The sequence below is a fragment of the Lampetra fluviatilis genome, chromosome 18 (assembly GCF_964198595.1).
Source record: "Lampetra fluviatilis chromosome 18, kcLamFluv1.1, whole genome shotgun sequence".
Taxonomy (NCBI): Eukaryota; Metazoa; Chordata; class Hyperoartia; order Petromyzontiformes; family Petromyzontidae; genus Lampetra; species Lampetra fluviatilis.
In genome coordinates this window covers 3397902-3412384 of record NC_136292.1, presented here as the reverse complement: position 1 = coordinate 3412384, position 14483 = coordinate 3397902, and the positions used below count along the sequence as shown (strand labels likewise).

Sequence of the window (14483 nt, the reverse complement as noted above, 5' to 3'; positions counted from 1 at the left end):
CCACCCGGACACACAAACACACAAGCACATGCACGACGCTTACTCGGATTTAGGGCTCGCTCTTTGCAGGGGGGGCTATCTGTGTTTGTTTAAATCGTCATGCGCGTCCAGCGTGTGTAGCGACTTGAGTCTCTGTGCGATCGTGGAGAATGCGGGTAAACGTGGACAGTCGTGTCCAGGAGGAGGGCACAATCGAGTGCGTAACGTTCTCTTCACCGGAATGTACGTATGTTCAACTTCTTTCGCACCGCACGTAAGCCAACCGTGATAATCGGAGGTTGCAGGCGTCATTACCTGTCAGCCCACACCTGCCCCGCAGGCACGTGGGCGGGGGAGGGTATGAACAGTTAATATGCATCCGCGCTCCGCATTAAGCCGATCAAAAAAAACCCACAAGTTCTGAAACGTACATCAACCAGCTCTGCGATGCGTTTTGGGATTGTACCGCGTGTTGTTCGGCACGATGTGTCCGACGCGCTAGGATCATCCATTTGTGAAGAAGCTTCCAGGCACGTGGAACGAAACGTCGGACACCGAACCAACTCACGCTCGTCACAAGCCCGATAACCCATCGGAGAGAGAGAGAGGGGGGGAGAGAGGGAGAGCCGCACAATCGCAAAACCGCTCCAACCTGCCTCGCTAGTTCCAGTGCAATCCCCACCGCCGCTGAACCAAATACAAAGACCAACAAACTTGGGAACCACCTTATACACCACCACCAACAACAACCTGTTGTCACCTGGCGCACATGGTCTTATCCATCCACCACCACCACCGCGCTTACCTTCTGGTCGGCCACGGAGCAAGCCAGCTCTCTCACGGCTCCCAGAGAGAGCTCGCTCGTCTCCAGCGTTACGGGCTCCCGCGTGAGCCCGATCTGCAGGTGAAAGGAGATCCCGCAGAACGATGCCCTGCGCACGCTCGGCGAGCAGGGCCCGTGGCCCGGCGACAGAGTCAGCGTGAGCAGCGTCGTCCCGTCCGCTGCTTGGGCCGACACCGTTGGAACCACCAAATGGCCCCCCGACGGGGATGTCGAGAGGTTGGGACTCGACATCCCAATGGGGCGGTAGGAGTCGGGATGCAGAGAGGGTGGGTGGGATGGGGTGGGGTGTCCGTGTCACCTCTCGCTGTGTGCGTGTTACCCTCCGCTTTTGTTTCGGACGAAAGCAACAACCAAAAAAAGACGACAAAACCTCCAAGTCAAATCGGCAGCGAACGGTGGTGGTGGTGGTGGTTGGAAGAAGAGCGGAGATCGAGGTGGGGGTATGGAAGTCTCAACGGAGCCACGCGACCAGAGGCATCACCATCATCATCACCACCATCGCGAGCATCACTCCGCTTCCCGCCGCACGTGCCGCATCTGAGTTGGGGCTCGCTAGCGGTGGCGCCTCTCGCTTTTACATTGGGGCTGCTGGGGGGAGAGGCGGAGAGCTGTGGGAGGGGAGAGGGAGCGAGGAGGAGGGATCGGGGTTGCAGCGAAGCGTCCAACAGCAGCGGCAGCGCCGCCTTGCAGAGCGACGAGCCATTGGCTGCGCGCTCCACCCGAAGATCATCATCATCACCATCGTCAACACGTGCAGCACCACCACTATCATCATCATTGTCAACACGTGCAGCACCACCACTACCACCATCATCATCACCATCGTCAACATGTGCAGTACCACCACTATCATCATCATTGTCAACACGTGCAGCACCACCACTACCACCATCATCATCACCATCATCGTCATTGTCAAGATGTGCAGTACCACCACTACCATCATCATCACCATCGTCAACATGTGCAGCACCACCACTATTATCACCATCGTCAACACGTGCAGCACCACCACTACCACCATCATCATCACCATCATCGTCATTGTCAACATGTGCAGTACCACCACTACCATCATCATCACCATCGTCAACATGTGCAGCACCACCACTACCACCATCATCGTAATTGTTAACATGTGCAGTACCACCACTACCATCATCATCATCATCACCATCGTCAACATGTGCTGTACCACCACTATCATCATCATTGTCAACACGTGCAGCACCACCACTACCACCATCATCATCACCATCGTCAACATGTGCAGCACCACCACTACCATCGTCGCCGTCAAACGAAACCGCGCCTTGTCACGACTACGTTGTCTTTAGTGACGATGACGATGGTGATGACAGCGATGGAGATTTATGAAATACACACACAGGAACGCTTGCTCGGGAGAAACTAAATAAGGACACGGGAAGGCATGCGATTAGCCAACCGTGCTGCTATCGCAAGTCGAATCAAGTAAGCCAACAGTGCTCATCGCACCTTCGATTATAACGGTTTGCTACGTACGGTGCGAAAGAAGTTCAACATGCATACGCACAGAAGGGATACAAGCGCGCACACGCAACGCTTTGGTTAATGCGGTACAAGGCATACATGCAATTGCTCACCTGCCATATACGCGTACCGACAGAGCACTCGTCATGTGAAATATATTCACACACACACGCGTGTAACTGTCACGCGCAATGCACATACACGTGGCAGTCACCGAACACATTCGCATACACAACATTCACACATTAACTCACGAACCAGCTACGTAAACATTCACATAACATTTGCCACTTACGCATTCCACTTTATCCACTTCCAAAATTTAAACCCACAGACGACTAAATAATGATGTGTGTTGCAGTATTGCCAACCTGCGATTCATCTTCTTGGTTCTTTCGGTAAAGTCACGTAGAAGGGAAATAATAAAATAATACAAATAAAACATAATAAAATTATTCTCACGACGTTTCGGCCACAACGCAAGCAGCCGTCCTCAGGTGAAGACCGTGAGAATTATTTTAAAATGTTTTATTTTTATTATTTTATTATTTCCCTTCTACGTGACTTTACCGAAAGAACCAATGAGATGAATCCCTGCAGTCACGAAAGCTTTAAATCGAAATTTAACCTGCGATTAGATTGTGTTCAATATTGCTCACAGCGTGTTGCATTGATACGCTTCATAGATAAACATTGTTGGTTTTAGCGAGCTAAGCAGGGCTGAGCGTGGCTAGCACTTGGAATGGGAGTGATACCTCGGAATACTATACTGTAGAAATTGTGTTGTAGACTTTGGCTCAGCCTTCATATTTACTGTATGTAGAACTTCTTTCGCACCGTACGTAACCAACCGTGCTAAACGGAGGTGGCTAGGAGATATTTTTTTAATTTTACCAGTTAAGACCCATTGAGCCCTATAACTATTTTTCAGAAGCGACCTGGCAATCACAAATGATTGCTCAACAAAGTGACTTATCACGTGGAAATGTAGAGCAGTGGCCAACTCCTCTAAACGCGTGACGTTGATTCCAAATGTCGAGGGGAAAACCGGAGGACCCGGAGAAAAATCCACACGAGCACGGGGAGAGAGAGACCACGCAAACTCCAAACATACAGCAGCAGGCGCTAACAACCCGCCCACGCGGTCTATGCCGAGCTGTGAGTGTTCCCCTCGTATCCAGCGAGGTGTGGTTGTCTCCAGGTCCTTGAGATTGCTCGCACGTGGAGCCAGGCACTCATCATTAAAATAATTGGCCAAACATCCAAGTGCATGAGCAGCCTACTCAGAAATGAGTCTTGATACGCACTGAAGCTTTTCTAGGTCAATATCATGCAGCATCATAATCATCATCGGTCAATCCACTGCTGATTGAATGATTCTGCGATACAATAATCCACATAGCACCTGCACGCGAGCTGATTTCATTGATCCATGTCCTCAGTGGACCACGGATTCCTTTCTTTGGTTGCCTCTCCCGTCAATACTCTCTCTTGACCCTCTGCCATCATCCCTTGGAGTGACCTGCTCCTACCTTTATCCATCCGTGTACGTTCAAATATCAATTCTGTAATTGCCGAGAACGCCTGTCAGAACAAGAACAACGGCAACAGAAAACGGAGCAGGCCTAGAAAGCGACGTTTCAAACAACGCAACTGAAACCCCGTGCGACTGTTTTGTACCTGCGTTTGTTCTCTGATCCACGTGTTCCTCTTTCACTCCCGTTATTATCACCATTCGGCCCGTTCATATACTTACAAATGTATTCGCAACTGATCCAACATATATAAGATATCAACTGATAACGTGACCGTCCATCCGTCCGTCCCTCTCTCTATCTCCAGCCCGCAAAACTTTTTGTTCGAATATCCATCCTTATCATTGAACCTCTGCGATGAGCGAGTGGGTCAAAGGAGCCCCACGCACCACTCCATCTCGCTGAGCGGCGGGCACCTGTGCGGCTGCACGCGCGCCGCTGACGAACCCGGCGACGCACGTGGAATCGTAATGGGGCATTAATAAAAGCGGATTTTCGCCCCTCGTCGCACGCGGCATCTGGCGCTAACTACACAGAAGGCAGCGCTAATGAAACCACCTGCAGCGTCGACTCGCTTGGTCGATCGGCGCGTTACGCACTGAGACTTTGTGCAACGTGAACCACGAAGGATTAAAATTCGCACGTTCATCGGCTTATAGGCTCCGTCAATCATACGTGTCCTGTGATTGAATGTGGGGGTTTTCCTCCTCATAGGGTGAATGTTCCACGGCGAAATCGTCTTCTGGAGGGTTGGCTACCTACGGTGCTAACGAAGTTCAACGCACAAGGCCAGAGGGCTTTGAGGGAGCCTCGGATTTTACTGCACACCCTCCAATATATTTCTAATGTTTGAATAAAGCCTATAGGTATATACAGTATTGGTACTCAAAGCAACCGCATCATTGTAGGCTACGAGCCGAAATTGAAATGAGTTTATAAGAAAAGTATCCTCCCCATAGAGGTTAGTCAGTTGTGGTTTCACGCTTCAACACACCGGTGGGCTAAAGCAGTGAACTATTTGTCTTTTGTCAACGTGACACTTTTTTTTACTGATTGGCCGTGTCGGGTGGTGGAGGGTTACGACACATTTATAAATAACGCGATCTAAACCCAAAAATCGTTGATTATGAACGAAATTGAAATGGTTGGGTTCGCTTTCACTTTGGTTTTGCTTCCCAACCCGCACATCAGATTAAAACAAAACTAGAATAAAAATAGGCAAGGTGAATAACGATGGTGAAACAGTATAATAAAGGAAACTAACATCCAAAGGAGGGACCCCAACAACTAGTACAGCTTCTGAGTCCCATCAAACTGAATCCAGCCCAGCGCAGAGGCTGATCCGCCTGAAAGGTGCATGACTAAAATCAATGTGTGTCATTATACAACCACGGATTTGCGGCCTTCACTCTGCATTTCGCGAAATGTTTAATGACATGAGATTTGTAAATCATTTCCCCATTTGCTTAAATAACTCCTGGAATAGACGCTATGTGTGTGTGCCACAGATTTTTTGGAATCTTCAACCATTCTCTGTTCTTCAAGATGCAGCGCCATCGCTTTCACAACATTCAATCAGCTTATTGGGAAGAAACTAAGAGCGTCGTTAGGCATCAGTGTGGTGCCTTTATATAGCTCACTTTCTGCACGGCCAGTTAGTAGGCATGCCTTCCAGCTGCGCTTAGCAAATTATCCAGCAGCCCAGCCTTGACAACGAATTGGCCAATCATTCATTGCTGTTTTATATGCAGATCATTCTGTAATTAAGCTCTCAGCCTCTATCTCCATGTCTACTTCGTCTGCGATGTTCGCATGCCATCTGATCCCCGTGTTTGGTGACGCAGGTTGGTATGTGAGCCATGTGCAGGTGTCGATGCATTAATCGGCTGGGTTTCATTTTGACAGGAATCTACGCCATCGGCTGCTTCCGTGGTGCGTGACATTGCCCTCGAACAATCTTGGGTAATTAAACAGAGCCTCTACTATTAATAATCGCATCCACTTTTATTCCAGTTCTGCTATTGGTGTAACAGATTAACCCTCGATTAGAGCCAGCCTGCTGAAAACAATATAACACAGAACTACTGTATGAGTGCCTGTCCAGTGACATTGTCTATCCGTGCTACGAGAGGCGATGCACTTTATCACGCACCCTGCGAGGAAGATGTTCGACGTTCGTCACGTGCCGGTCAAATTGATTTTGCAGTTTTCCACGCTCCTTTGCACGCTTTTCAGCTCATCTCTATCTCTATATCTATCCCTAAATCAGCTCGAGTTTCCTGTAAAATTACGCGACTTCTGTGTGCCCCCCCCCCACTCTGAATCTCTCCCATCTCCTCGCCTCCGATAAAAAAACAGACTGCTCCGTGGAGCAGCGTCAACACTCTCATCTTTCCCGACGCTTTGGTCCCGTTTTTCTGTTCCTTTCCATCCGTTTCCTCTTATTTCCCATGCTTTTCTGTCTTTCTTTTTCTATTCCCATACATTATATCAGTGACTCATCTCCCTTTCCGTGGTATGCCACGGTTACTAAGTTGCTAGGATATAAAACAAATCATCCATCCGTATATGATGATGATGTTGTGGTGGCTGTGTCACACGCGTGCATAACTTATTTTTTTATCATGAAAACATCATGAATGAATCTCCCCCTTTTAAAAAAAAAATTCTGCATCTCTTTAATAAAAAAAATAGCCTGCGCTTGGATATACCACAACTGCATTGAGGGCCCAACGATAGACAAACACAAACGGTCAAGAGTGATTATAAGCAGTCGTAATTGGGCTCAGACAGCCAACTCACTTCGGTGTGAAATGGAAGAAAAAATATAGACAATGGCAGTGGTGCACAACCACACGTAAAAAAAAACACGTTGCTCATTAACACTGCCATATGAAATAAAATAAAAACATTGGAGGCTAATGTTGCGTCATAGCGTACTGCCTACTGTTTTGTTTTCCGGTTACGTTGTCCAGCGCTCTGCTGTGTTTTCGGCTTGTACTATTGCCCCGTGTTGCTCCCCATAATGTCCGACGTTCCGCTCCATGTGTCGGGATGCTTCTTCAGGGGACACGGAACTGAAGAAGCTTACAGCACGTAGAGCGTGAAACGTTGGGCATCATGCAGGTTAGGCGCTACCCAACAATGGGTCACATGTATGTGCTCTGAATCTTTGAAGAAACAATGCTTTGCAATGGTGTCTGGACAAACAAAAAATAAATAAAAGCCAGTGATAATCTTTTAACGCCCTTTTTTATCCAAAGCAAATGTTATGCTCCTCACCATTTTCCATCTGTGCACGTCAATGGGATGAGCAATGATAAGTGTGTTGTCAGTGCGTCTGTCATGACTCATGACGCCGCGATTCGGCACGTTTCAAGTGAACATGCCATCTGCTGGACAAGTTGCAGAATCCTGTACTGGAGTTCAATGTGGGTCCCGGCAGAAGGTGCAACACACCTGGGACAGCGATTGGAGGAGACGGACCACAGTAAAATTATGAAATAAAGGGGTGGACCAGAGCAGACGGGAAGTGCTATTGCACAGTTGAACTTGATCACGAAAATTAACAAACAGATGTTGTTGACGATGGAAGTCTTCAATCGTGTGTATCACCTGCAATGACGTACGCAAAAAATACACATGGGCATGATTTAGAGGGTGGTCCAGATGTGTTGTTGACCACTCAATTCATTGCCCCCTAATTGTTTTTCCTTTGCATATTCATTTCTGTTTTAAATAAACCCTACTAATTAAATGGGGGGTCACAAGACATCTGGACCGCCCTGCACAGTATGTGTAAACAAAGACATTGAACTACATTTTAAACGTATGCAAAACAACATGGATTAAGCGTGCTTGCAACGCAGGATCGTGAGAGATGGTAGCTGCTCGTGGAGGCCGTCATCCAACAGTGGATTTTCCAGTGCTAATGTTGATGATGTGGGCACAAGTGAAATGTTGGGGCATCCTAAACTCAAATCTCTAGTCCCTGCCATGGTCCATATTTCCACGCTGAACAATCCGTTTCATTTAAGTGCAAATGAAGCTCTTAACACATTGCACGCATCAGTTGTTCACAAGCAAACAGGAAAGTGAATAATGTAATTTGAGAAAATGAAATGTATATATCCATCATCAGCCAAAATCTATCCCCTGCTTGATGACGGCCTCCTTCCAAGTTGATATCATCCCTCTTGGTCTTATCATGTAAATGATCCATCTCAAGTTCAAGTTCATTTATTAGGTATAGCCCTGTGAGCCATTCGGTTCTTGAATCGGGTGCAACCGCAACAAACAAAAAACAAAAACATGAACAACAACATCTTAAAGTGAATATGTGACTAAGTGCAAACAAAAAATCCAAGAAAAGACAGCAAAATATTGCAGAAAAAATCTACGTACACCAACGCTGTGTGCAAAATCCCAATGGGATGCAAGTCAAACAACCAACAACAACCACAAGACAACTTAGATTAAGGCCATCAGTCTAACTCTGTACTACAACAAACAAACATGGCTAAACCAATACACTTTTCGAAATCACCAAAATAAAGCCATAAAAGCTTCCTGCACACGAGCTGACTCCCTCGGCTCCATCGCCCTGGTGAGAGTCATCTCTGGCGTGTCCACTCTTTTGGGTGCCACTCGAGGTTGAGACGCAACCATCGGTCGTTACCCCTTCTAGCGACGAGGCAGTCAATAGGATGTGTCTCGTTTTCACATGCTGTCTCATCCAACCGTTCCTCTTCTGGTCTCTTAGTACAACTCTAAGCATAAACCTCGTTGTGCACGCCTTTCAGCTTGATTTCCATGTATAAAATGTTCATATTTATATCCAGGTAAACCATCTGCATGGACGTTTCCCATTACTTACTGTAAGCACATATTCCTCGATTGTTAATATTGTATAAATGTCTGTTTAGTCACTTGTTCAACAGTAGGTTAAAACAAATATATTCTTAACACAGGGTGGTGCAGCACTGCTTCTGTCCATTCCAAGGAGCAGCAACGATTGTGTTCAGAAGGCCTCATCCAAAATGATTGTCATACCTATGCACCTCTTCTTCAGCTAATGTCCCCACTTATAAATCACCCGCATGGGTTCCGAAGTTCACATTTGTAATTCAATGCCATAATTGAACGGCTTCTTTAATTACCGTGTTATTATAGAGGGCACGAACATGATCTTTATAATAGGTTTATGATATTAATAGGCCTAATAAATAATGTGTTTCTGATTCAAAGGGTGACCTGGGTTAATTAAAAAAAGCAAAAAATCACTGAATGTCAAATAATGGTCAGTGACGCATTAAGTTTGAATATATAAATACAATACTTACCCGGGGCACTCTTGCAAAAAGAGATATTCTGTCTCCAGGGATATTTCCAAGTAAAATATTGTGATCAATAAATAAATATTACACTTACGTAACATGTATCCACCCCTGTAGAGGAGATATCTGTGAGTTGGTGTCCTATTTTTTTAAAGTACAAATATGTACTTTGTTCAAAGAAACTTTACAAATAATCGTCACCTCCATCCAATAAAAAAAACAAGTGTCAGTTTTCAATTAAGCATTCAATTCCTTGCACGTCATGGACTCGCGTTCCAGGCTCCATCGCTCCACGGCAATTGCATTGCGATTTGTGAAGGCAATATATTGCACAGACTTAAGGCTCCCAGATGATTTGAATGAGTCACAGGCGTCACAAAACACCGCAGCCTTTGGCGATCACTTGTGCATGCGTCATAATACCCAGTGCTGCATAGTTGGAAATTGTTATCCTACCGCAAAAGAAAATGCAGTAGAAAGAACTCTGTACCGGTTAGGTCACTTTTACTCGGATATGCAGCCCCCTTTGGAATATCCATTTCTAAATGAAGACCAGCCCCATACTTCACCACACTGGTCACCCCAGTTCCCACGTGTGCCGCAGGATAGATGTGAATGGACGGGGTTCGTTGATGCCGTCGGTAAAATCATCGTGTCGCACTGGGCGCGGCTTGCAAGGGGGTTTCCTGCCTTCGGGAAACAAGATGAGCGAGGAGTTGGCCGCCATTTTTAAAGGGAGCTGTGCAATCTACCATGAAAAAAAAGTTGATTACAATCTTTAGCCGATTAATCAACTTATCGAACTAATTGTCCCAGCTCTGTTAAATACCATGCATCCACTATTCTACTCGATGCGCTGTGCGCTGTGTAACAAGAATGATAAACAAAGCATTCAGCTTACTTGCACAATTTGTTTTTTGCTTTTCAATTAAAGTATTTGACTTTCTCGCATGTGGAAATGAACCTCCAATGTGAGCTTAACTACATTTTATGTATTTATTTGAAATGTATTCACAACGTTTTACAGCGTAGGTTTTCGCTGTTGTGCCACTACTTGCTCCCTTGTGGATGAACATTGATTGGATCACACCTCTTATTCAAGGCTGGAGGACATTTTTATACAGTCTGCAACTTCCTGATCATGCTGTTTCTAACTATCAGCGAAACGTCATACCCATTTAATTGTTGTGATATTACTCTCCAACAATCAGAATCAGAATATGTATTTAAACTGGAGGAATCCAATTAGCCATGAAGTTATTTTTTACAGATCTTCAGGGGATACACTGGCAGTGCTGCTGAAGCATTCATAAATTGGCACGTTTGTTCACGTAACAAACTTTATTTAATTGCCTTTGTAGGCTGGCTCCGATTTGCACGGTTGGCTAACGTACGAGGTGCGAAAGAGGCTCTACATACACGCGTGTCGGATGGGAGATGGTTTACGACATATACTTTATTTACGCGACCTGACCCAAAATATATATTATGAATCAGGGTGAACTTTATCCAGAAAATCTCTCGAAAGTCACGGGGGAGTACAACCAGAACACTCCACAGTGGCCCCCGTCTCATCTGCTGCACGACACCGCTCTGCCCCATGGTCCAGCAGCAGTTGCAGTGGCGAGATGTTGACTACCTCACCTGGTATACAGGAGCACTTGGGTTTGATCCAGACCCTGACGCCTGCTGAATATTTTGGGTTTGCGTGATTCTTTCTCTCTCCGGATTTTTCTCCGGGATCTCCGGTTTTTCCCTTCACGTTTAGAAACGTGCGTTTCAAGTATTTGGCTGATATAAAATGTCCTACCAGGTAGCGACCACTAAGCTATATAGTAAAATAAAAAGTCCACTCCAATTTAGTGCCTCCAGGTGCTGCCCCACATTATCCCACCTGCCATCCGACACGATGCGACCGTGCTATGTGAGATGTAAAAAAAAAGCACAAGCAACTCTGATCTCCAATCCACGAAGGACTTGAACAACGTCGGCCATTCTGGGAAACAACAGCCAAGTATCCATGCGGCTGGCACCGACCGATTATCCAGATGGACGGAGCCATGGGACACATGCGACATAAAGAACCGACACACCTTCATCACTGACCCAACAGCAGACGCCCCTTCGTTTTAACCTTCCCTCGAAAGCAGCCGACGGCACACAACCAAATCGGCACAGGGGGACACGGGCGATGCGGCCACCTGCTTCACGAGCGGAAGATAACGGATGACCCCTAGCGTGAGTCCTAGACCGTAAAACGTACCGCACCAACCTGCCCACTAAAGGTCGGTTGAGGGAGGCACTCGATTTCTCCGCTGAGGATTTCAGGAAACCATTGAGTGGATAATCAAATGAGACTTTCACGTTGTAAGCTTTTTTCATCGTACGGAAGAAGTGGTGAAGCTCAATGTACAGCTCAGCCGTGCAATAGTTAAAACTCGGATTAATTATTTTTGGCTTAATTGATGACTCTTGTTTTAACATGGCGCTGCTTACAAGATGAATGGGGATTACACTGCCCATTATCAGCGAGATTAATCATCGCAGCTGCTCTCATTTGAGAAAAAGCGCATTTTCTTTCTATAACTATATTAACAAAAAGCCCATACCGCATTAAACACACGCAGGCATGCTATATGTCAGTTTTATAATAGCCTGATGTTCTCTTAATTTGGTCATGGTATTTATAACGCACTCACATCCTCACCAATATGTACTCCAGTATAGTTATGCAGTTGAACTACACCGTGCATTTCTTTGCAACTGAATCATAATGATTGTCGTGTGTCTACTGCATTAATTGCAGCAAAGTGTCTCAAACTGCCTGCGGCTAATCACTGCACCACCACTCCGGTCCATATGGTCATATATAAACTTCAGTGATTTACGTGTTAAGTTGATTTTACAACTCAATCATCAGTAGCTTTGAGATGAAATTTCACTCACTTAAACCACGTGGTTCAAGCATTACAGTGTTTAAAAAAGCTCACGAATGTAAATCTAAGTGGACTGTGTAGCGTGTCGCGATCATGCGTTACGGCTCTATGATAATGACCTTTGAGGCTGTACGGTGTGGTGTAGTTCAGAATACGGTGGCGAGATGTTAACTACCTTGCCTGGTATGCAGGAAGTCGTGGGTTGGATCCTGACCACTGACGGCTGTATATTTTTTTAGATTGCATGTTCTCCCCGTGGTTGCGTGGATTATTCTCCGGGACTTCTGGTTTTACCCTCCACATTTATAAACACGCGGTTTTTAGAATATTTGGCTGCTAAAAACTTCCACATGATAAGCCACTTTTTGTTGGGTTATCATTCGTGGGCAGCTCGCTTCTGATAAAGAGCTTTCTAGTTCAGTGGACCTGACTTGGAACTGAATTCCTGCAAAAAACTCCTGCAAGTGGTGTTTCACGTCAGGCAGCGTGCCGAAAAACGCACGGTACAACCCGAAAACGCATCAGACAACCGTACATTTATACATGTTGGTATTTCACCAAATGTATAAATGTGTGAACCTTTTTCGTGGTGATTGAAACGAATTGTTTTTGTTGAATGGAATTATCCACGAAAGCTGTTGAATGAGTTGTGGAATTGTCTCAACACGTGAAATCATTTGACGTCATGTATAACCATATGGGGTGGAGAACGGTGGCACAGCAGTGGTTAGTACTAAACACCAAACATGACTGTCACACACATATTGGGCACGGATTTTGCTGGAATTTTACCAAACATGGTTAAAAATGTATTACATATCTGACAGATGGGGGAGGGGGGGGGCTGCCATACGCAATTCACATATCCCTCGGTTTTTTTTTTTGCATCGTCTCTGCACGCAAGCGAGCTGAGCCGTGAAGCCCCATGCGCCGCACTCGATGCCAGCACCGTTGGTGTGACCGAGCCGTCGTGGTTCTCACACAGCAAGCATCGCATGGCCCCACAGCCACGATGCGATGGACAGTCCGCAACGCGCTCACTTAACGGGCGTGTGTCCTGTGGGGAGATAACGCATCGGAGGGGTAAAGAATAATAGAGGAGAGGGAAATAGAGGAAGCCACGGGGTCGACAAAATGGTGACAACTCATGGATGCGAGAGAGAGACAGAAAGATAAAAATCACTCCCAACCGCTTTGGTGAAACGTCGCCTAAGTAATTACCGAGCTGTCGTGTTTCATAGTTACATTAACTGCTCACTCTGACTGTCACGCAGCGTTCGTCCAATTTTCGGTCACTGGCGTCTGTATAAATGTTTTTTTCCTTGTACATATATGTATATCTGGATGCCCTCTTGACTCGGGCTCGTGATTGCCAATGAAAGCTTTTAAATATGATTCCCAACTGTCACTCTCAATCAGTTGCAATTAGTATGAGTGCGTTCTGTACTTAAACCATTTGAGCAGAACGTTGAGAGAGGAAAGGGGGGGATTATATTTTTTATACGGAGAAATTGGTTACAAATGAATTCAGTAAACGTGCAAACAAACTTTCAAAATGTCTAACGCCGTAAGTATGTACGTGACTTGACACTCAGAGCTGTTAAAAAAAAAACTAGCAACCGTTTTCATGATGGACCACCGCTTACCCGGCAGTTGGGAGGGAGCAACCGATTGCAGTGGAATTGTTAGCAACCAATGTCCTCTGATTGGCACCCGTGAACAAGCAAATGTCGCGGTGCTCTCAGTGACGCTGTGACACATTTGCCCTCGTTCCTCAGTTTAAAAGGTTAAGGTGCAGCCCTGCAATTGCTCGCTTGCTCACAACCACTGTTGGCGAAAGGGCCTCAACGCTAAGTGGGAGCTCGAGCGGGTATTTGGTCTATTCTTCCACACTCACCAGACGTGTTAGGAGAGGCGGGCGTAGCCACACTTTATCCCACCACACGCGACCTGCCGTCTGTGGTGCGCCTATTGATGCTGATGGGGTGGACAGATGCGGGTGGGGGTTTAATACATGTGCCCATCGCTTCATGTGGGAGGAAACTGGAGTACTCAGAGAAAAGCCACGCGTAGAAGGGGATGACACTCGACACTGCCTCACGCCTACGATGGCGAGATGTTAACTCCCTCGCCTGGTATGCAGGAGCTCGTGGCTTCGATTCCGACCCTGACGCCTGCTTGTATTTCGATTTAAAGCTTTTCATATGCAAATTATTTTGTCAAGGCGCTCTTCCTCCTCCCTCCCAGCTTAAATAGACGCTCCAAGCCTAGGACATGTCATTCAGACTCTGTCTTATCGACAGACATGTTCTTCACCTGAGGACGGCTGCTTGCGTTGTGG

At 46.3% G+C, this 14483-nt stretch overlaps 1 protein-coding gene across 1 annotated transcript in view; it reads right to left on the bottom strand.

The window, feature by feature from the left end:
* Positions 1-1546, bottom strand: part of LOC144937100 (serine/threonine-protein kinase D1-like) — a 157079-nt gene extending 155533 nt beyond the window's left edge. The window contains 1 exon segment of the mRNA XM_078864360.1: positions 785-1546. Within this exon segment, the coding sequence (XP_078720486.1) occupies positions 785-1054 (270 nt within the window). The 5' untranslated portion in view covers positions 1055-1546.
* Between the last annotated feature and the right edge of the window lie 12937 nt (positions 1547-14483).